The sequence below is a fragment of the Echinops telfairi genome, unplaced genomic scaffold, assembly GCF_000313985.2.
Source record: "Echinops telfairi isolate 266 unplaced genomic scaffold, ASM31398v2 ScPeMD7_3;HRSCAF=10, whole genome shotgun sequence".
Taxonomy (NCBI): Eukaryota; Metazoa; Chordata; class Mammalia; order Afrosoricida; family Tenrecidae; genus Echinops; species Echinops telfairi.
Genome location: NW_022103899.1, coordinates 58280132 through 58304387, shown reverse-complemented (window position 1 = coordinate 58304387; position 24256 = coordinate 58280132). Strand labels below are relative to the sequence as shown.

General features: G+C 43.1%; 1 protein-coding gene across 1 annotated transcript in view; it reads right to left on the bottom strand.

Annotated features, from left to right (window-relative positions):
• The window catches only part of DIS3L2 (DIS3 like 3'-5' exoribonuclease 2), a gene marked incomplete at its 3' end in the record, with an annotated part of 319919 nt that overhangs the window by 131886 nt on the left and 163777 nt on the right, over window positions 1-24256 (bottom strand). Inside the window, exon 9 of the mRNA XM_045294312.1 lies at window positions 17634-17807. Coding sequence (XP_045150247.1) covers window positions 17634-17807 — 174 coding nt within the window. The remainder of the gene's footprint in view (window positions 1-17633; window positions 17808-24256) is intronic.

Here is a 24256-nt window from a genome sequence, read left to right as displayed (position 1 = left end):
TTCAAGCCTTTAAGACCCCAGACGCTATACTTTTTGATAGCCGGGCACCATCAGCTTTCTTCGCCACATTTGCTTATGCACCCATTTGTCTTCACAACCTTTTGCATTCACAACCTTTTTCCTTTGCATCGACTGTTCTGGCGTTTAGGATTTCTTTGGGCTTATCTTGTTTGAGGTTCACTCAACGATCAGCCATTATTTCTTCAACTACTTCTACAGTCCTTTGCCCTCATGGTGGCAGCCACGGGGCCCTGAGGCTAGGTCCTTTCCCCCACGTTACTTTCTCTCCATTGTTTACCCTAGGTAAGCTCTATGGCTCTGACTTCAAATTCACTGATTCCACCTTGTCATCTTTACTAATTAAGCCCATTAAGTGAGTTTTTTATTTGGGGGATAGAAATCTACCGATTTCTGTGTTTTTCATTTGGTAGTTTCTAAAACCTTGTATTTATTTTCTAAAATTTTTCATGTTTCAATTTTCCTCCTGCATTTGTTAACAGAGCATCCATAATTGCTGGTCAGAGTATTTTATAATGCTGGCTTTAAAAACCCTTGCTGTACGTGTTAATCTGCGTGAAGGGGAATGTTACATACTACATGAGGAAGATGGGGGAGAAAGAGAGGAAACCACTGGGAAGTCTGATTAAGTTGCTTAAACTGTTGAATGCAAAAACAACCATCTGCTATGTAAACCCCCATCAAATGCACAATAAAAAGTTTGAAAAATAAAAGGAAAACCTTGTCAGATATTTGCAACATCTGATTCATCTTGATGCTAAGTGTTGGTAGATTGTCATTCCTGATTTAAACTGGGAAGTTACTGGTTCTTGGCATGATGGGTTACTTTTTTTTATTGTATTCTCGACATTTCAGAGATGGCATTATGAACCTTCTGGGCGTATTCTGTCTTCCTCTCCAGTGAGCAGTCCCCTGCTGAGGTGTAGGGCAGCAGCTGGGTGATTTATGTTGCGCGTTCGGCTGAGCCCGGCTGACACAAACCAAGCAAAACTGAAGCACTACGCGTGCTGCCTCATGTAGATGAGTGGGTGGCAGTTTGCCTCCCTGTGCAGTCTTGTTGGCACCTTCCCAGTAAAAAGGGGGGCATGGCTTTACACCGTCTTATCGCCTGTGAGCAGGAAACAGAAGCGCAGATTCCCACGGGGTCCCACTGTCTGAAGGGAAGGAGGACATGGACATCTGAGCCACAATGCTTTGTTGCCGTAGATTGGGGATGGAAGCTCAGCTCCCTGTTGGGCCCTGCTGACTCCAGGGAAAGGGGGCAGGAAGCCACCAGCTATGGCCACCTCCCCCTGTTGTTATGTTCCTTGGAGGGGAGGCTCAGCTCCCACCGGGTTTGGTTGACATCAGCCCTGCCTCTTAAGTTTCTTGGCTGCCAGGTAGGGGCGGAGGCTCCTCATCTTAAAATGGAATCTGCTGGCACCAGGGCAGTGATGAATGGAGCACTGTCTCCGTCCACCTGACTGGACATGGACCATCAGCCCCACTCTCAGCTCCCTCAGTCCTGCCCTGCAGGGGACCTGGTGCAGGGCCTGCTTCCCCTGAATGAGGAATGGAGGGCCAGTCCCTCATGTGGTCCTGTGGCCACTACACTAGCACGGACATGGGGGCAGGCCTGCTTCCCCCAAAAGGAGAACTCCTCTGACACTTCCTGGGCAGGGCAGTCAGTGTGCCACCCCCTGCTTCTGCTGTCTAGGGGATGGAAATGCCCTGCTCCCTGCTCAGATCTGCTGACACCACTCACTGGGGTAGTCAGGGTGCTGTCTGCACAAGGCAGGCTGCACACACACCACTGGCTGGGGGATTAGAGCATGGTTGCGCGTCCATTCCATGGGGCGGGGTAAGGTATTGGGGGGTGGTATTAGTTCTTTGCTAGTTTTTGTTGCCACGTGCCATGAGGTAGGTCGGTTTCTATCCATAGTGACCTTGTGCAGAACAGAACAAAACCCTGCAAGGTCCTGCACCATCCTCACAATGGTTCCTACGTCTGGGCTTATTGTTTCAGCCACTACATCAAACCATCTCGTTCGGGGCCTTCCTCTTTGGGGCTGACCCCCCATTTTAGCAAGCATGATGTCTCTCTCCAGGAGCAAGTCTCTCTGAAAAGAACTCCAAAGCATGTGAGACAAAGTCTTGCCATCCTTGCCTCTAAGCAGCCTCTAAGCAGCACTCTGGCCGTATTTCTTCCCACATAGATGTGCTTGGCCTTTGAGCAGTCCGTGGGACTCTGAGTATCTTCGCCAGCACCACAATTCAAATGCATCATTTGTTCTTTGGTCCTTCTTCTTCCATTTCCAGCTTTCACAGGCACACGAGGGCAATGGAAAACACCATGGCTCAGTTCAGGTGCACCTGAGTCCTCAAAAGAACACTGTGCTTTCCAATACTTTACAGAGGTCTTGTGTGGCAGATCTACGCAATGCAGTGTGCCTTCTGAGCTCCTGACTGCTGCTTCCATGGTCATTGATTGTGGATTCAAGCAAGACAAAATCCTTGACAACTCAGTCTGTTCTCCATTTCTCATGATGTTATATGTTGGTCCAGTGGTGAGGATTTCGGTCTTCTTTACATTGAGTTGTAACCCATACTGAAGCTACAATCCTTGATCTTCACCAGTTTCATCAGCAAATGCTTCAAGTGTTCTTCACTTTCAGCAAGCAAGGTTGTGTCATCTGCAGATCACAGAATAAGCCTGCCTCAAATCCTGATGCCACACTCTTCTTCATAGAAGCCAGCTTCTCTGATGACTTGCTCAGCACACAGATTGCATAAGTATAGTTAAGGATCCTCTTACCAATTCTGCTGCACACCTTTCCTGATTTTAAACTATGCAGTGTTCCCCTTGCTTAGTCCTCTGAAATTGTGTGTGTGTGTGTGTGTGTGTGTGTGTACGTGCATGTGCGCAAGCGCGCATGCTGAGTGGTCATGGTGGTGGTGGTGGTAATAATGATGATGTCTGTGAGGTTTTGTTGGTGGTGATTGGATAGAGTCTAGTGGGTACTGCCCCAAACATTTTCTGTTGGCAACTCACCCTACCCCAGTCTTCTGATGAGGGGACGCAAGCTTTTCTTGTAGATTGTTATTCCTATAACTGGTAACACAGTTCGAGGACGCAGGTCTTTGCAGCACCCTGTATGAGGAATGTACGTGGCAACAGGGCATCCAGGGAACTCACTGTGTCATTCTCTAAGTCCTGAGCTCCACAGACAGTCCATCTTCCTTTTCCACTTTTTAGAACCTCCCTGCACTTGTTTGTTGAGTAATGACCACCTTGTTAGTTGTGGCAGAGGGACTTGACCCACCTAAGAGCTCCACACTGGTTTCCATTGAGTCATTTTGTCCCATGGCCACTCTGTGGCCTGAAAGCCTGATAGGCAGAGAGAGAGAGTCCATGTTTGTGGGTTAGCACACAATACTATTAATATGCCCCACGTGTCACCAACAGAAGAGAACTGTGTCCTCCCAATAGAAATGCTGAAGTCCTAGCCCTCACTGGTCAATGTGACCTTGTTGGGGGAAATAGGATTTTCCTTTACAGATGGCATCAGTTAACTAATTGGGATGGCCTAAATTTGAATCCTTTCTGAGTGAGATCCTACTTTAAAAAAAAACACCAAAAAGGACAACACAGGGACAGAATCACACCCAGGGCAGACAGACAGCAGGTGAAGGCTCATCTATAAGCCAAGGAGCACAACCAACACCAAGGATTGCAGAAGCTGAAAAGAAACATGAAGAATCTACCCTTAAGCCAACAAGGGGCAGCCATGGCTCCCTCTCTGAATCTGTATTTCTTGCCTCCAGAACTGCGAGAATATTCATTTCTTTTCTAGAAAGTCACGTACTTTGTGGGATTTCACGATGACAGCCCTAGGAAACAAGGACACAATGCAATTCCTAACCAATCGCAGCTGCCACCACCTTTTTTTCTTTCTTTCTTTCAGAATCTGACAAGCCAATCCAAAAATCCAAGAGAAATTCAAGGGATCCAGAAGAGCCAAACCGAATTTTGAAAAATAAAAACACAAGTTGGAGGATTCAGTTTCCAATTTCAACATTCACTACAAAGTTACAGTAATCTAGACAGCGTGATAGTAGCAAACAGAGGGGGCCATGAATCAGTGGAATAGAATGGACAATCTACAGATTTATGCCCAACTGGTTTTCAACCAAGATGCCAAGACCATTCATAAGGGAATAGAACTGTTTTTGCATTAAAAGTGTTTTCCTATGCTGCTGGGACAACTGGCTATGTAAATAAATATGTAAAAGTATCTTGATCCCTATCTCATACCATTTACAAAAATAAACTAAAAAGAAAATAAACCTAAATAATTAGAGCTGAAACTATAAAACTCTTGGAAGAAAAAAAGCTGATTGGCATTTAGTTGATCCAACTCATGGTAACTTCATGTGTGTTAGAAATGTGCTTCGCAGGATTTTCACTGTTCGGCTCTTGGGAAGTAGTCCACCCCAGATCTTTTTTCCCAAGTTGCTTGCTGGGTAAACTCACACCTCTGAGCTTTCAGTTAGTAGTGCAATGCATTAACTGCTTGCACCACCCGGGGACTCATCACAGAAGAAAACATAGGTGCAAACCCTCATGATCATCCATTAGCCAGTGTTTTCTACACTGGCACAGCCAACCATAGCAAAAATTAGATATACTGACTTCACTCGATTTATAAAATATTGTGCCTCAAGGGATACATACCTCCAAGGAAGTGAAAAGACAAACTGCACGTGGAGAAAAAATATTTCCAAACCAGGTAGCTGATAAGTGGCTGGGATCTACAATATATACTCTTACAATGCAACAACAAAAGCACAAAATCACAATTTTAAAATGGGCAAAGGTTTGAATAGGTATTTCTCCAAGGATACATAAATGATCAATAAGCATGTGAAAAGGAGTTCATCATCATTGATAATTCCCACTGCCATCAAATCGATTCTGATCACACAGACCCCAAAGGACAAACTAGAACTGCACATTGGGGTTTTAAGACCGCAAATCTTTATGGGAATAGACAGCCTCATCTTTCTCTCTCAGAGTGACTAGTGGGCTTGAACCACTGACCTTGTGTTTGGCAGCCCAGTGCTTACTCCACAGTGCCACCATGCTCATTATGAAAATATCAATCAAATAGTTGGATACAGAGCACATTCAGAAAGCTGTAGAACAGGGGTTCTCAACCTTCATAATGCCGCGACCCTTTCATAGAGTTCCTCTTGTAGTGGTGACCCCCAACCATACAATTATTTTCATTGCTACTTTATCACTGTCATTTTGCTACTGTTATGAATCGGGGGACCCCTGTGAAAGGGTCGTTCGACCCCCAGGTTGAGAACCGCTGATGCAGACACTGGAGACCTCCTATGCTGCCAGTGGGAATGCCCAGTGATATTCAGCTGCCAGTCTCACAACTTCCCAAACGGTTCCACACAGTTTTGCCGTGGTGGTGGTGTACCATCAAGTCTGTTGTGGCTCATAGTTCAAGCATTGTCTACCAGTGGGCGTTTTTCTACCTATTCGGATAAAATCTACTCATTGAAAATGTGTCTTCTCCAAGGAAGGTGCTGTTTAGTGACATAAATGTTACAGGTTGACAAACTACTTACCATTAAGAATGTCCAGCTGTGTATCCACTTTTAGGACCTATTAATCCCTATTACTATCTATGAGTTCCTTGTCATTTCACAGTCAGCTGAGATGTCCACTATAGGAATACTATTGCTGGTCATTTCAAATGACAATGACAGCTTCCCCTTTTGATGTGGAACATGTAAGAAAAACCAAACAACTCTTAGTAAAGGAGGTGCTGAGATCTAAAGGGCCAGTCTCTGACTTTCCCACGTCATCCCATCATAGCGTAGCCCACAATGGGCCCAAGTCAGTCTCTATTTGTCAGGCAGAAGAGGCAGCGAGCCACTGATGGGCTGTCTTTCTCTTCCAGATACCAGAAAGGGGTTCTGCTAATGAATTTAGGAGGCAGGTTTCACATATGGCGTTATGGTTAGACTCAGAAGGGTTTACAATATTCAGTTTGGCAAGTGGCAAAGTGTATTATAAGGAACACTACCAATTCCATGAGATGAGCCATGAGGAAAAGGCACCCAGGAACAGACCCAGAATCAGCGGCCCCAGGACCCTTTCTCTCCAGAACACCTGTGCAAATCCCAAGGAACCCATGGCCTTTCCTAATCTAAAAGGAGCCATTTCCCAAAAGATGAAATTGCTTATCTCCCTTACCCAAATTTAGAAGATGTGCCCAGGGTCACCCACAATTCCCTGGGACAGTTGGGGGTCTTTTTGAGGGCTCCTTCCCACTTGCCACATCCCCTGACCAAAAGGAGGCTTCTCAAAATTGTAATTTAACCATATTGGACTTCCTGATAAACAGCAAGACTGTTCGTCATTTAATGTTAGCTATGTTTGAAAGCTTTCCCATAAAAGGGCTGACCTGAAAGAGATTGGCGTTACATGTCTCTCCTCTCAGATTGCTATTTCAAGGTTGGCTTTACCTGGAGTGAGGGGAAATTTCTCTTTGAACGGTTCCATCTTGACGATATTTCAGTATTTCTCACCACAACACCCTTTCTGGGCTCAGTATTTTTAGCTCATTGTTTTCTATTTTGGCAGCCGAGAAGCTGGAGTTTGTAATTTTACCTCCAGCTTCATATTTCTTCTTAAAAGTGAATACAATGTCCTGTTTATAATAATAAAATCACTAGTTGGCAGAACGACATTAAATGGAAAAAAAGAAAGAGAGAGAGAGAAAGAGAGAGAGAGAGAAAGCAATTGGAAAATGTAGAGCAAGCAATTTTAAGTGCCAAGTTTCACATTTGTAATGGTCCGGTGGAGGTCACTGGGCTCCCTTTTTATTGGGGGAACAGGAAAGAAATAGATGGTCACGGGGTGTTCTGGTGAAAAGCTATAGCAACCACCTGACTTCAATGAAACTCACGTTGTTCTCGAAACGCGACGTGACCCAAACTTCCACAATAGGACCAAATAGGAAAAGTAGAAGAAGGAGGAGACCGTCTGTTTGGTGAGGTACTTTCCCTTCTCCAATATTAGGGTTTTGTTTCCCACTTTAATTGAGCTTTCAAGCTCTGGTTTCCTATTCGAGTTTAGCAACGAAGGAAACCAAACAATATGAATGAAATTAGAAAAAAACTGGAGCCAGTCACAGGAATAACTCTGGGGTTTCTTGGGCCCCTGGTGTGACCCCCTTCCGGAACTCCTTGCTCCCCAGGCTGACAGGCTTGGCACGGTTTCTTTAACCCTCCATGCCCCACTCGGAGAGGTCTAGGCGTGCACAGCCTGGTTCAACAGAAATGGGACCGAAGGCCCATAAAAACGGAGCTTCCAATCAGAAGGGCCTGGTTGCCACTAGGAGTTCACACCAGCCTTACTTCTTGAAAATTGCTAACCAACCATTTTTCTTTTCAAAATAAACACTATTGCTCTCAACTGCAGTTTGCAAAATACTGCCCCAATTCCACTGGACTAAAAAACTGGAATTTTACTGACATAATTGGATTATGAGGTTTAAAGATTGATGGAACTTTTCTGTTCCAAATATAATTGTTCAAATACCAAACCGAAACGGGTATGGAGGCGCCTGACGTAGGTGCAGCCAGAGCAGCGCGGCTGGCTCCAAGGCAGGGTGACCCGGCAGAGCGGGAGCAAGAAGCCCTCGACAGCAGGACACACAGATCCCAGTCTGAGGGACACCTCACTTGTTCTGTAGTCGCGGCCTGTCACAAAAACAAAGACTACTTTTGGGCAGCTGCGGCAGCCTTCTACGCGGGTTCACCTTCGACTCTCCCCTCACGTGTCACTGCTTGCTCAGACCTGCACCCCAGCACTTTCCCTACTCGGCTGCACCTCACCCACGTATGCGTCTGTCTCCCTGAAGGATAGCAGAGTCCGCAGGTACAGAGCTGGGGGCGATTGTCTCTGCATCCCTAGCCGCTCAGTTCCGTACCTGGCATAACACAAATAGGGTTGCTATTGTTGGGTGCCCGATTCACTGCGACCCCTTGCCCGCAGAATGAAACACTGCCTGTGCCCGTGCCATCCTCACCAGGGTTCTTAGGTTTTGGTCGACATTTTATTCTACTTCTAATAGGATCTGCCAGACACACTAAGATCTCAGAACCTTGGCTGTCCATCCCATGCTACTCAGCAGGTATCTTAGAAAAAATATACACGCTTCACCTATCCCACGATAAAGGTGGAAGTACAAAAATGAGAAAGTGATCGTTGTTTTTAAACCAAAATAAAATCACACACTTAAGTCTTAGAGATAATATTCTAAAAATGGATGTTTTAAAATGTTTCCATGGTTACATGATTCCAAACACAACAATTCACTGCCATCGAGTCAATACGGACGCACAGCCATCCTGTACAGCAGAGTAGAACTTCCCTGTGGGTTTCCAGACTGGCACTCTTTAGAGGAGTTGAACGCCTCATCCTTGCTGGAGGTTTCAAACTGCTAACCTTGGGGGCAGCAGCCCAATGCGTAACCACTATGCCACCGGGGCTCAATGTGATTTAGGGGCCTAGAGTAATTCAGAGAACGATAGGGTCGGCTCCTCCCAGAAAGATTTAGTCATGGAAACCCTATGAAGCAGTCCTACTCTGTGCTCTAGGGTCTGACAGGGTCACCCCACTGTGAGTTGAAATAGTGATTCAAGTGCAAAACGTTCAAAATGGTTCACATCTCTACCCTTCAATTTCCTACCAGAACTCTTTAAGCAGCTTGGAAATGGGCCAACTGAAGAGCCGCCCCGGATTCTGCCCTCCGCCCTCATTTTTAAGTAGAAAACTGCAACACTTTTCGATCAGTCCACACGAGCAGACTAATACCAGGAAAGACAGAAATGCACCTGCTGGATTTAAACATTAATCTGAACACAACTGAAAACGAGTATTATGATTTTGTGAAGATCAGCTAGCTTGTCCCACAGAGGTTAAGGGTTTGTTTCTCCCCACCCAGTTGTGGTCACCATCAAAACCGAGTGTCCAAGTGTCCAGAACTTTGACGGAGACAAGTCTAGCTGAATGTCCATGTCACGAGCTGCTATCTTACCTCAAAAAAATAAAAGTAAAGAATATTCAGTCACATGGGTTTTACCAACAGTCAAATGATTAATATGAGCAAAGTGGTGTTTTTATGCCCTTTCTCCATAAAACTAAAAGTATTTAAAACTTTATTTCATTCTCATTTTATCTTTTTATTATTCCACTAAGAATGTAATAGAATAGTAGAGTGGCAAATAAGCTTACCATGTAAAAATAAAGACACACACACACACACACATATATATTAGGGATGAGTGTTCAAAAGTGTTTGGATTATACTACTTTAGGCATCAGGAAGCGGTTTAAAAATTCTCAGAGCAAGAAGCAATATAATCGGAGTTGAATTTAGAAATATAATCCTAGGGGGGAATTGGGAGCAATTGACAGTATATAGGTTAACTTGTAACCATGATATTTTTAATCACCTTGCGTGCATGAGATAGCCAGACAATGAAGAAGGAAGGTGGAAGATGCATCGAGACTTGTGAATTATCGATGCTCCTGGGAAGAGAGGCTGGTGAGACTTTGGGATCTGGGAAAGGACGTCATGCTTGCTAGAGCAGAGCAGCCAGTGACAAAGAGGAAGACCCTCAATGAAACAGATGGACACAGTGGCTGTAGCAATAGGCTCAGGATAGCAATGGTCACAGGGATGGTGCAGGACTGGGCAATGTTTCCTTCTGCTGGACATGAGGACAGACAAATGGTGCTGAATGGGAGTCAACTCAATAGCACGTGACAACAGGTCAAACTGATAAGGAGTCTTGCTGCTAACTGAGAGGTCAGTGGTACAAACCCACCAGCGGCTCTATGGGAGAAAGGACATGGTGATCTACTCTTGTAAGGCTACCACTTAGGAGCCCCTATGGGGCAGTTGTACTCTGTCCTTTCTAAAGGATCACTATGAGGCAACGAACGGTTCACCTGATTAAATAACAAATAGATATGTAACTAAGTAAACCCTTGCCCTATGCTAACCACACAGAGTATCTTTGTGTCCTCTTGGGGCCTTGTGAAAGGCACAAGGCCATCTTATTATCAGAGCCCCTCTGTAGAACGAGGTCTCCTATTTGGTGTGACCCGGAAGGCAACGGGAGCCACAAGAGGGAAAGTTAGGGCAAAACTGGGCTCCAGGGCTGTTCAAATGCCTTATTGTTATCATTATTTTGCAAAAGAGTCCGTCAATAAAAGAAAGAACTTTTCTTATTTCCTGACAATTGCATACAAGCCTCATTTGGGATGAGTAAAGATCTCAAAAGTCATCACTTCCCAATCAAGACAAAGGCTGGAGAACAGAAACTCAGCACATCTTTTTAATCCCATCACAGAACTGAAGCCAGGGGCGAATAATCACCTGTGATGAGTTCACCAGTAGATTGGCTGTGGCCAAGGAAAGGGTCTTGGCCTTGATGAATTCTTACCCAAAACTTCCCAAACTGAAAAAAGAGGGGGAGACAAAAGAATGGAGGGAAGAAATCCGGACAGACTATCCAGGAACTGCGGAACCAGGACAAAAAGCGTCACATGCCTGTAAGGGGCATACAGGAGGAGGAGGAGGAAAGGAGGGGGCGGAAGAGACATCTGAGGTACAAATGGCTAAGCATTTCCCCAAACTACTGACAGACATCAAACCACAGACCCAGGAAGTTCTACGTAAGACACATACCAAAAAATCGACACCTACTCATACATATCATATTCAAACTGCAGAAAATCCACGCCAAAGAAAAAATCTGAAAGAAGTCAGTACCAATACAGGAACCGATATAAAAATTACATCTTATTTCTCTCTAGAAACCATGACACTGAAGTGAAATATTTAAAAAGTTCAAGAAAAATCCCACAAACCTAGAATTCGATATCCAGCAAATGTACCCTTCAAAAGTGAGTGAGAATTAGAAACTTCCTCAGACAAACAAAAACAGAAGGGATTTGTTGACAGTGGACTTGCTTGACCTCCCTGTGTGGGGCAAAGACAAAGGGTCGGTTCAGCAGGACGACACAGTAATCCTGATTGTGTAGGTGCTGAAGGACAGACTATCAACATGGATCCTGTTTGTGTAGGTGTGGGCAGGCTCTCAATATGGATCCTGATTGTGTAGGTGCTGAAGGGCAGACTCTCAGTATAGATGAGGCAACGAAAAAGGAACTGCAAGGAGAAACAGACCGGTCCATTATTACAGTTAGAGACTTCAGTACCCTCTCAGTAATTGACACATCTAACAGGCAGCAAATCAGTTAAGGATACAGCGGAACGAGCAGCACCATCAATCAACTGACTCCCATAGACATTTACAGAATACTTCATCCCACAACAGCAGAACACATTCTTCACAAGTTCACATGGATGCTCACCCAGAGACCACCTTCTGGGCCATGAGACCACCTGAACACATGTAGAAGAATAAGAATCAGAGCAAGTCTGCGGACCCTAAGGGTATTAAACTGGAAATAACAGAAAGATAGCTAAGTTATTTGGAACTTAAACAACACATTTCTAAATAACACACAGGTCAAAGAAGTCTCAAGAGAAATTTAAAACACTTTTAACTAAATGAAAATAAAATCTATTGAAACATGTGGGATGCAGAAAAGGCAGTGTCTAGAGGGAAATGTATAGCACTGACTACATTTTTTTTTTAAAAGCACAATCTAAAATCAATAACATAAGGGTCTATATTAGGACATTTGAAGAAGAGGAGCAAATTGAATTCAAAGTAAGCAAAGAAAACAGCAAAAATTAGAGCTGACAACCAATAAAATTGAAAACAAAAAGTATAAAAAGAATCACAGAACTAAAAGTGGATCCATTGACTTTTGCTGTTGTAAAGATATAGATAACAACATTATCCAGTTAAAAGTTGATTCTTAGAAAAAATCAATAAAAATTGGTAAATGTCCAGAGAGAAATTTCTACTATCAGAAATGAAAGAGAGGCCATCACTACCAGTTCCCTGGTTGAGGGAGGAATAATCTATGCCTTCAAATTTGAGAACTTGGATAATATGAAACAATTCCTTGAAGACACAATTAACTAAATCTCACACAAGGAGAAAGACATTAGCTGAAAAGGGCTGTTTCTATGAAAGAAAGTGAATCAACCGCCAATAAACCTCCCAAAACAGAAAGCGTGAAACCAGTCTACCAAATATTAGAAATTATATTAATTCTCTATAATTTCTTCCAGAAAACAGGAGCAGAGAAATCACTTCCTAAATCCCCCTATGAGGTCAAAACTAGGTAAAGACATTCCTAGGCAGTAAAATTTGAGACCAGGATCTTTCATGAACATGAATGTAAATGTTCTCAACAATATATTAGCATATCACATCTTAAACACATTTCACAACTTAAATAAAAGTAAAAATAAGACATGGCCATGTGGGATTTAATCCAGGTATATAAAATTTAGTTCAACATACAAATATCAATTAATGTAGTTCATGACATCAACAAGCTAAAGAAGAAAAATCATGCAATATCAATAGATGAAGAAAAAAGTATTTGGCACAATCCACACCCAGTTAGGATAAAAAAACACTAGCCACTAGAAATAGTGGAGAACTCCCTCTCCTTGATATTGCCTTTACAAGTAACCTACAACTACCATCTCTCACAGGGAGAAACTAGATGCTTTCTCTTAAGATCAAGAACAAGACAAGCATGGCCCCTCTCCACACTTGCTATATTCAACCTCATATCAGAATTACTAGCTAATGCAGTTAGACAAGAAAAAGTTGCAAGTAAGGTGAGGTAGTTAGTTTATTGTGCCAGCCTGGCCGATAAACACATGTGGGATTAATTGAAGGGTGGAGAGATAAATGGCTCGGCAAGCCTCACCTTTCTTGTCTCTCCCTCTTTGATCATTGGACCAGTGTGCAGCTGCCTTGCTTGTTCTGTGCCTCAGTTTGCAAGCTACACTACCTGTGGGACACCTAACCTGTGGACTATGTCGCTGTAAGTTGAGGTTACTTTAAGACCTGCTTCGCCACGCAATTGGAATTTACATCTCTTGAGCTGGGGACTGACTGTTGGTGACCTGCCTTGCTGTTGGCTGCCTGTGCAGGGATAGCCTGAATCTCTCTACAGAGGACTACCTGGGGGCCCTCAAGACTTGAAGGACTGCCAGTGTCTCACATCTCTCTAACTCATTTGAATTGTACTGAGCCATTTGTACTGCTTTATAATTTAACTGTTTATTTCTTGTGTTATATATCTATCTATCTGTATAACTGCTTTATAATTTAACTGTTTATTTCTTGTGTTATCTATCTAAATCCATATTTATAAAATTATTAGCAATCTGGTTTTATCTCTCTAGAGAACCCTGTCTAACACAGAAGGGGGACTGATATCAAAGAGTTCAAGAACTAAGGAAATATTTTGAAAATGATGGTGGCAGCAACTGTACAATTATGTCTGATCTAATTGAATTATGGATTGTTATAATATCTGTAAGACCTCGGAAAAGACAAAGTTACAAGAGACTGAAAGACTGGGAAGTAAAGGAAACCGTCGTCACGCTGATGCCCTGTAAGAAGTAAATGAATAAAGAATCTGTCCCGGCTACACAAAGTATTATGTAGGGACCAAAGAGAGAGGAATCGCCATGCCAGGAACACACCTGGAGGAGCCGTAAGGCAGAACCAGCTTGAAAAAGTTACACACCGATTCCAACTATATGCCGTTTTGAAAAGACAAATTAGAGAGAGAGTGAAAAGAGCAGTGTTTGTCAGGGGAAAGCTCAGGGGAGAGGGGGATGAACAGCCAGAGCCCAGGGTCTCCGAGAGGCAGTGAAAGTATTCTGTATGACACTGTCATGGTGGACATGTGGCCCGATGCATTTGTCACCATCCACAGAACCGGGCCACAGCCCGGGTGACCCCTGAGGCAAAATAGAGCGTTTAGTCTTCAGTTGTGACATGTGTACCATACGCATGCTTTCTGTTCTAACATTTATAATATAAGAGGAAGTCCCCCCAGCCAAAACATGGAATTACCCCACTGCCCCCATGCTATGTATTTAACTGTTTTTTACAAGACAACCTTATCACCTCCAAAGTACTCTCCATTACACTAAACGTATTTGTCAAATCTGCGATTCCATTCTTAGAAACATTTTTCAAACTCATCTATTGGATAGCTGTCAGCACCTCCCTCGTCTTTTTTTTTCACCTCTTCTATGTCAAATTGCTGTCCTTTCATGTCCCTCTTCATTAGTAGAAACAAAAAGAAGTTGCACAGAGCGAGATCAAATGAGTAAGGTGTGTGGGGCAAGAGAGGCATGCTGTTTTTTGCCCAAAACTGGCACACTGAGATGGCTGTGTGAGCAGGTGCACTGTCGTGGTAGCAAATCCGGTCACCTGTCCACCACAAATCAGGCCTCTTTTGTCACACACCATTATGCAATCTTTTCAGAACCTCTAAATAGGACGTTTGATTAACAGTCTAGCCTGGTACAACAAACTCCAAATGCCCTAAGTTGACATTTTCATCTGTTATGGGAAGCTGACAGACGTCTAGAATGAGGTTTGTCATCAATTGACATTTCACTTTTTTTGAAATGCGAAAATCACTCATGCACTTGAGTTTTTTCCCATAGCGCTGTCTTTTTAAGTTGTATTCAATCTTACAACAGTTTCTGCGGCATTTTTCCCAAGCAGGAAACACAATTTTATTGCTGCACTCTGTTCTCTCAAATTGGCCATCACAAAAAACAAGGTTTGAGCGAAATTGCTTTTACAAAAAATTCACTGCGACCAGAGTGAACCTCCCCAGGCAACACCACTGGGTGCACTAACTCAGAGTGAGATGCTTGCCTAGCAGGAAAAATGTGTACTATGAAAGCTCTACCCAGCGGAGGGTGTACCCCTTGTATTAGGGTGTACCTCTATTTTAAGAAATGGTACAAGGGCAGAGAAGGAAACAAAGAGTAAGGCTCTAACTTTCTGTGCAATTTTTCTGCAAACTTTAAACTATTCTAAAAGAGACTAATAAAAAACACCTTGAGTAATCTAGCAGCATGCAAAATATTGCTTCCCTAGCCCCTTCCTAAGAAGTCCTGGTGACACTATTGGGTGAGCAGTGGACAGCTAACCACGGAGTCTGTGGTTCAAACCCACTAGCCATTCCACGGGAGAAAGATGAGGGTATGTGCTCTTGTCAAGATTTACTGCCTCAAACTCTTATGGAGGGCTGCGACTTGTCAAAATCAACTCCGTGGTCATGAGTCTGGTTGGATTCCCTTACTAATCTATTCCCTATAGTAATTTCTGGTAACAGTTTGATATATTTTCTCCAAGACCTCTTTTTGCGTGTGTCTATTTGATGTGTCTATATATAAATATAATACAATTATTTAGAAAAAGGTGGTATAGTGGGTTTCGAGTTGAGCTCTTCCAAACCACAAACAGATCCAAGGCAGAAAGATGGGGCTTTCCTTCCATGGAGCGTTACGGTCTACCCTGTCCTATAGGGCCACTCTGAGATGGAATTAACTTGATGGCACTGAGTTTGGCTTTTCATTTATATAAATGAGATATTCAAAAAGCATACGAATAAACTTATATACAGAGATATAAAACCATCACAATATAAACCAATTATATGTAATTATGTAATGAACACACATGTGAATGTATGTATTTAATTTTTATATTAGCTGACTGAACACTACGCTCATGAACAATGTTCTGAAACCTGCTTCTTTCACTTGGCAACATATGATGATCATCTTTTTAGAAGAATCCATGTGCTTCCGGCACCTTTTGTGTAGGTGCAGAAAATGGCATTCTATTGACATGTCTGGCTATTTAACTATTCCTTTACTGATGAACACCAGCAGTGATCCCAGTGTTTTAATTTCATAAGAAAGCAGCTTTGAACATTCTTGAGTAGGATGGATTCCTGCACAGAGTGGTTGGGTGACGGGGTGGTACTATTGTGCGTCACCAGGTTGACTACCACTCAGAGGGTCCCTGTAAGTCAGAGTGGTGCTGCCTCGGAAGGGTTCCCTAGGCTCTGGGTCTTTACAAGATGTGACCATCAGATCTTTTTCCTGTGGAGTGGCCCAGTGGGTTTGAACTCTTGACCTTTCTGTGAGCACCCAGTGCGTAATCACTGTCCCACCAGGACTCCTTGGGTCAAAGGGTAGGTATATTTAAAATGCTGCCAAATGGCCACACCGATTTGTTTTCCCAGTCACAAAGCACAGCTATTCATTCTGACTCTCTTTTCTCATTAAATCTTTTTATATTCCCAAACTCAGGAAAAGATCTCGGGAAACAAGCCCTTCAATTTGTATATGAAAAACAGAGTTTCGAGGTTAATGTAAGGCCATGGGCCAAACACTACACAGTCCCTGAGGAGAAGTGTCCCTCTGCACTAGCAAGGGGCTCAGGGAAGTGTGGTCACTGTCCACCGGCAGGATGGTGACACAAGACTTCAAAGACAATGCGTTTCAGGAGAGCCACGGACAACAAGGAAAGAGGACCAACTGCCAATTGTCTTTTCCTTTTCCTGGCCTGCCGTCAGCAAGAAAGGAAAGAAACAAAAAGCCCTGGAAATGCCTAAAAGCTACAAATGCAAGAGGGAAAAGAGCAGTGGAGCCTCAAACTAGGTGGGCAAAGGCCACCGAGCTTCAAGGGACAAAGGCGTCACAAGTTCAGCTGCATGAAGTGAGCAAGTGCGGTGTTGCAGACTGACACGGGATGACCTTAGCCCCAGTGGCTGTATGAAAAGTACTTGGTTCTAAGTATCTCCATGTGGCATTCAAAATGAATGCCAGTACTGAAACCAAATTCTAAAGAGAAATATCAGAAAAGAACTAACATCCCACAACGAAGAAACATCTTCAAAGAAGATGTTGTTATAAAAATACCACAAAAGAACTTTCCAACAAATTCCAGACCTAAAAGTAAAGCTTTAAAACGAGGCTCCAAGCACTGAAGTCTTGACTCCTTTGCTGTGCCTGCAAAGGCCCATTCACAGGAAGGCCCTTCTCACCAGATAACACCGTCCTTACTCTGCCATACCTAGGGGAGTGATAACGGGGGAAAGGTGACGGTGGCATCTTTTGGAATCAGAATGCTCTAGCACAGAAGTCAACCAGCGTTTTCTATCACGGGTCACACAGTCTCTGTTGCAAGCACTCAAGTCGGCCTGTGCGGGGCAGACGCAGCCACAGACAGGCAAACACAGAGCGTGACTGTGCCCAGTGGAGCTCCTTTCATGTCATTGACACAAAAGATCATTCTAGCTTTGATTTTTTTCAACCATTAAAACATTTTTAAACTATTCTTAGCACACTTCGGACTGTCCAAACACAGGCAGAGGGACTAAGAAACACCTTGTGGGTTTGCTGATTGCCCATCCCCGGTACAGAAGAGAAGCACTTAGCTCTTAATGGAAGTAAACCTGACTGTTGGTTGGAAGCACGGGAACCTATGAGCCCACCTCCCAGGGAGGTGCAGTTAGAAGGAAAACAATATGTGCTTCTTACAGGTTTTCAGGTGTTTACCTTAAATCTCTTCTTTTGCTGAATTCCTCTTGTGGAATTGTCCATGGAAAGTTCTGAGGGAGACATTCTAGAACTTCTGAAGAGAAATCGGAGAAATCCACGCCATACTCAGTTAGTATTCCTTCCGTTTCAGGCTCAATTTCACCCGCCTGTCCAAGGCTCTTAGCCAGCTGCCTGCGGACGGGAGAGAAAGAGAACAACTGGGTTAGTGACAAGACCTCCTTTATAAAGCCAGGGTATAAGAGAAGTCTTCCAAACTTCCTCCCTGTTTACCTATGATCGCCAGTGATCAGGGATCCAACCAGAAGAAACAAGGGCACCCTTGCTACGCCCAAGACTTTTTTCAGGCACTTTGACAGGGGGAATGGGGCTCGAAGGTCGCTATCAATTCTTCCTCTTGAAAACATCCTGAGAGACAATTCTGATCCACTCAATTTGTTGTTCAATTATTACTGTTGGCCATGCTCATTAGATTCGGTCTGGTGTTTATATTTATTTTACAATTCTGCTAGGTTTGACCTTAATATTCTAAAATATTTCATCTGAACAGAAAAATACAACATATTCACTGTAGAGAAGTTAGAAGTGTATAGGCAAGAAGATTAAAATGATCGATTATTCAGTCATCCAGCAAACTACCATTCATGTCTAGGGTACCGGACCCATTCACAGTAAGGTTCCATTGAGCAGGATGGGCCTGGCACTGTGAGAAGGGCTGAACCATTTCTTGGGCAGATCTCACTCTTATTCTGTCGGCCATCTACTTGTAAATTACAAATGGCAGCTCTCCATTCTCATAAGAATGACACTAATTCTGGATCTGGGGTGGCTGCCTTCATTCACTCTATTCACTGTGTTTATAGAAACATCCCAGTCCGCAAAGCTAATGAATAACTTTTACACAATTATGTTATCTCACTCAACATCAGGGATTTCACCTTTCAGAAGAAGTAAGGCCCCCAAAATTCACTTATTATAATGGCATGATGGTCCACAGAAGATGGAATTACAGGACCAGTTGGGGGGTTCACAGTAAGGATCAGCATACATCCAAACCAGTTCTCACACTCCCACTTCTCCATCCTCATCACCGTTTGCTTCCTGAATACTTTTCTGCCCGTAGCCAGCTGGAGTGAAGTCAGAGCTCACACCATTCTTCACCCTGCCATACAGACACCAGCTGCAAGCTTGGAGAGTCCACACGGCACATCATTCTTCTGAGTTGCTGGCCACAGCTTCAAGACTAGTTCCCATGACCCCTTCAGGATGCCAGGTACAACAGTGGATGTCCGCATGACACCCTTACTTTATAACCTGCTGGCTTACACTACCTCTTTGGGTTCAATAATTCTTGAGAACGACTCAAAAAATTTGTGGAGAGTACATCATACTGACAACTAGATTTGTTAGGACCCAAAAGGCTGCACATGTAGATGTGTGTGCAGTGAAGACTGGGATGTTCCCAACATGAAGCTTCCATGTTCAAAGGGACAAGTTATCCTCCTAAGAGCCAATATTCTCATCAAGCAGGAAGTTCTCTAAACCTCTGCATTCAGGTTTTCCTAACCTGAATCTTGCGAATCTTGCACGATAAACGAAATCATGCCCCTGGAGTCCAGTTGGTATCGGCCTTCAGAAGAGTCTTTTCTGGTCTGGCCAGCTTGCACTTGCTAACAGAAATTCTCGAGTGTGGTCTGGAAGCCCTAGAACAAGCCCCCCCCCCCGCCCCCCCGAGTAACTCCAATGGTCATGTCTCAGGATCAAAGGCAATTCTAAGCAACTCATAGCAATTCTAAGAACAACAGAATAAAACACAGTTGCTGTTATATTTGCAGTCATTGTTGTAAATGCAATGCTGAAAGCATTCATGCATTTATGACAAGGAATTGACAGAGAGATATCTATATTTGTTCCTCTTCTAAAGAAAGATGATCCAGTAGAATGTGGAAATTATTAAGCAGTATCATGAATATTATGCACAAGGAAATTTTTGCTGAAGGCAATCTTTTAAAAAGTTGCAGAAATACATCAAAAAGGAAATGCCATAAATTCAAGTGAGGTTCAGAAGAGGACACAAAATGACAGTTGTCTTTGCTGATGTCAGATGGACATTGGCTGAAAGCAGAGAATACAAGAAAGATGCTTACCCGTGTTTCATTGACTATGCAAAAGTATTTGACACGTGGATCCTAACAAACTATGGATAGCCTTGAGAAGAATGGGAATTCCAGCATGAGACATGCCAAGGGTGTTCTTCCATTTATATTCTAACTCTAGGTCTTTGTATATTATTTCATTGTAATACCTGTCTTCCCCAAAGTGGTAAAATGTAGGAAAACATGGGTTTGAAAAATGGTAGACCAAAATTCAAAGCCCTCCTGCTCTTGCCAGCCCCCCTACCCCCCCAAACAAAGACCAGAATTACTGGTTGGAAAGAGACTGGAGGAAGCTTTGGGATTATTGTCCAGAGAAAGGGTAACTTGAAACTGAAAACACTCCCAGAAGCCACTTTTCAGCCACATAATATAAAACCACCACTGAGACAGACAGTCTAGCAAAGTTGCTGGGTTTCAAAGAGCTCTCATAACCTAGAAATGCACCCACTGCTATTGGGTAGACTATGATTCTTAGCAACCCTGTTGGAAAGAGCAGAACTCTTCCCTAGGGTTTCCAAGTCCATAAATCTTTAAGGGAACACATACTTGCATAGCAGCTGGTGGGTTTTGACTGCTGACCCTGTGGTTGGCAGCTCAAAGCTAAACATACTGAGCCACACGGGTCCCTTTGCCTATAACCAGTGGGAGAAGGGGGGGTAGGATCAACATATTCTAAGAGTTCTCTACAATATTCAATGCTAGAATTTTATACCTAACTAAACTGTCATTCAAGTAAAAAGGAAAGAGAAAAATATTGTCAAAATAGGAGAACTTGGGGAATATATAAATCTGTTAGGAAAGGCTACAGGATAATGAACCCTAGTCTACCAAGAGATGGGAAAAGATGGTGTGGAATACTAAAACTATTGTTGTGAAGGTAAGAAGGTGAAAAATGAGATGAAAGTACCCATAAGTAAGGTGATGAATCTAATATTAGTTGTGAGAATAAACTATCACTTGTTGAACCTTTAGAAATTAAGAATAAATAAATTGGTCTGCTTTTTTTCCCTCCCTTCTCTATTGGTGCTTAGTGTTTTGGCAAAAATTTTCACCAGACTATATTGTGAGTTCAAAGAATCTTGGTTTGTTTATAGAAACTACAACATGGCTTATAAAGACAAAGTTATGTTTTAGTTATGGCTTCCAAATGTGGTCAACGACTCCAACTTCCTATTAGTAATAATTAATATTTATTTTACTAAGTTTCTGAGAACTTCACTCAAATACCTTAAATAAATTAATAATATATTTTCAATGGAGAGAGATTTGCTAGAAATAAAGACTAGACAACGTGCAGGATATAAAAATCTAACAGGTCAGCATGCTGGAAGAGTTCATGCTTTCGTGGCCTTAGATGTCCCAGAGAGGATCCTCTGCTATTTATTCATAAACTCAGGATCACCATTAAACACACACACACACACACACACACACACACACACACACACACACCTTGGGATCTATACAAAAGCAAAACCCAAAGGTAAATTGCATACTGAATATTTGTCTTGAGTAAGGGCTTACACTATTGTTTTGATTTGAATTGCAATATCAATTTTACTTGAAATGAATCCTGAAAGGAACTTTCTCTTTCATGTGTTATAGTTCAAATGTTATAAACTCCTAAATTATTTCTGTTTTCTATTAATAGTCTAAAAAGATGACAACAGCACCTTTAAGAAAACCATGCTTCAATGTCTCATCAAAATGTCTATGATCCTCTAACACTGACGGAAATCACAAAAGGTTAAGTATGACATGGACCACTATTATGTAAGTGTGTTGTTTGGTGCCATCGAGTTGCTTCTGACCCATAGAGATCCTGTGCAAGCACAACAGAATGAAGCAAACACTGCCCGGTCCTGTGCCACTCTCACAATTGTTCCTGTGCTTGAGTTCCTGTGCTTGTTGCAACCACCATGCCAATCCATCTTTTTGCTGCCCCTCTACTTTATCCAGTATGATGTTCTTCAGGGGCTGGTCTCTCCTGACATTTTATTTATACACACACATATGTATGTATGTATGTATGTGTGTGTAAATGTGTGTATACATATATGAAAATATATAAAGAAATCGTTTTCACATAAGAGAACAGACTTTGATGGTTACCAGAGGTGAGAGGGGGAAGGCTAGTGGGTAGACAGGTGCTAACATAGGTGAAGGGGAAGGCAATATCCAACAAGAGAGAGATGGGCAAATTATGGAAAACAGGGTAAGACATTGGGAGGTTTGATAAATTGTTTAATATGGAAACGATGATCTGCTCTGTTAATGTCACCTAATTCACAATAGAAAGTAAAAAAAAAAAAAGAAGTGTGATTCTATTAACAGTCACCCTTCCCTTCAGCTTACACCAAAAACAATGCAAAATAAAACCGAAAACCAACCAAAGGCCCTGGGGTCCATTCCGACTCACAGCAGTTCTGTAAGACAGAGCAGAACTGCCCCAAAGAGCTTCCAAGGCTGTGATCTCCACAGCAACACGCCGGCTCATCTTTCTCCCTGGCCGCCACTGACGGAGTCAAACCCTGACCTTTCTGTTAGCCACCTCATGCTTGCCCACTGGTCAGCGTTCTACACTAGAGGATGTCTTCCAAAAAGTATTTAGAAACTATCGTAGTCAAGAAACATGATTAAATGGAATGTGGGATCCTGGATGGGATACTGGACTTGAAAAGGATTATTAGGTTAAAAAAATCTGAGAAAATCTGGAAGAAAAAAGAGTATGGACTTCAGTTAATAATCTTGTACCAATATTCTCCACCAATCGTAACAGGTGTTCCACCCTCATGTAAGATGCTATCGAACAAGTCTACTGTACAGAACCTCTTTTAAGCACTGAAGGTGTCACTCTGAGCACACCACATGTGAGCCTGACCCAAGCCATGGCATTTTCAATGGCCTCACATGCACGTGAAGATTGCACAGTGAGGAAGAGGCTACAGAAGAAGTGATGCTGGCACAGGATATTGAACATATCCTGGACTGCTAGAAGAACAAACATCTGCCTCGGCAGAAGTACGGCCCAAATGCTCCTTGGAAGTGAGGCTGACAAGCCTTTGTCTCCCACATTTTGCACATGTAATCGGGAGGAGCTAGTCCTAAGAATCGTCCTGAGACCCTCATAGAGATGGATAGACACAGTGGCTACAACGTAGGCTCTTGCATAATGATGGTTGTGAGGTGTCTCAGGACCAGGAAGTCCACGCTACTGCTGTGCAGTGTTGCTATGAGTCAGAACCCACTCAATGGCACCGAACATCAAGGACAATGTACCTGTGAGCAATGGAGAGAGTGTGCAGGGCATATGTGGATTCTTTGTACCATCTCTGCAGTTTTTCTAGAAACCTTTTAAAACAAACCTAACATCTAGAGATTTAAGGGGGAACAAAAGAGTATTCTTTAACTATTTAAAAGTTGAAAAGGAATAAATTTAAATTCCCCTCCATAGGTAAATAATCTAGACAGTGGTGAACAAGCACAAGTGAAAACACACTATTTCTCGGGTTCCAGTTCACACATTCCAGGGCTGATTTCTAACAAGCCAGGGTTCAACGTGGTCCCATTCTCAGTGGATGGCTCCACACAAGTTCCTTAAGTAGTGCATGTCTACGTGTCAATAGGGAGCGGGGTGCGTCTGATCAGAGTACACAGGAGCAAACGAAGAGGAAGGAGAGAGTGGAACACATCCTGGCCCACCAAGTCCCAAGGACAATATTCTTGCTCAAAACAGACAATGCACAGAGAGGACCATAGGGCCGGCCCGACCACAAAACACAACATCCCTCACTGACTCCTAGCGCTACGAGGGACAACATTGGAGGCACAGTGCGGGAACTGTGCCTGAACTGACCCCACCACAACTGGGGTGAAACACTAAAGGGGTTCAACAGAACAGCAAGGGGAGCAGAGCAATGAAGTTCCTGAGGAATACCAAAAATAGACTATGGGGCCAGGGCATGGTGCCCCATCAGACTCCACTGGAAAACACTCCTGAAGGTCAACAAACAGACCTTGACCTATTTATAGGCTTTTTCTTGTTGTTGGTTTTTTTGTTATTTTTATTTTCTTTTGTTGCTTTATTTTGCTCTGTCTTGGTTTTGTGCTTATTATTGTCTCTGCATGTCTATCTAGATAAGATAAGCAGAATACACAATCCGGAAGAGAAAACAACAGCCCGAAGGTTGGGGGGGTGGGGCACAGGAGAGGTGGAGATGGAGAAAAGGAAGTGGGTGTTAACAAGCTAACAAACCCAGGGATGAGGGAACAACAAGTGATCTAAAACTGATAACAAGGAGGGTGTAGGATAGCTGGTAGGGCTTGATTAAGGGCAGTGTAACCAAGAGGAATTACTGAAACCCAAATGAAGACTGAACATGATCGTGGGACAAGAGGAAAGTAAAAGGAAATAGAGGAGAGAACTAGGAGGCAAAGGGCATTTATAGAGGTTTAAATACAGGCATG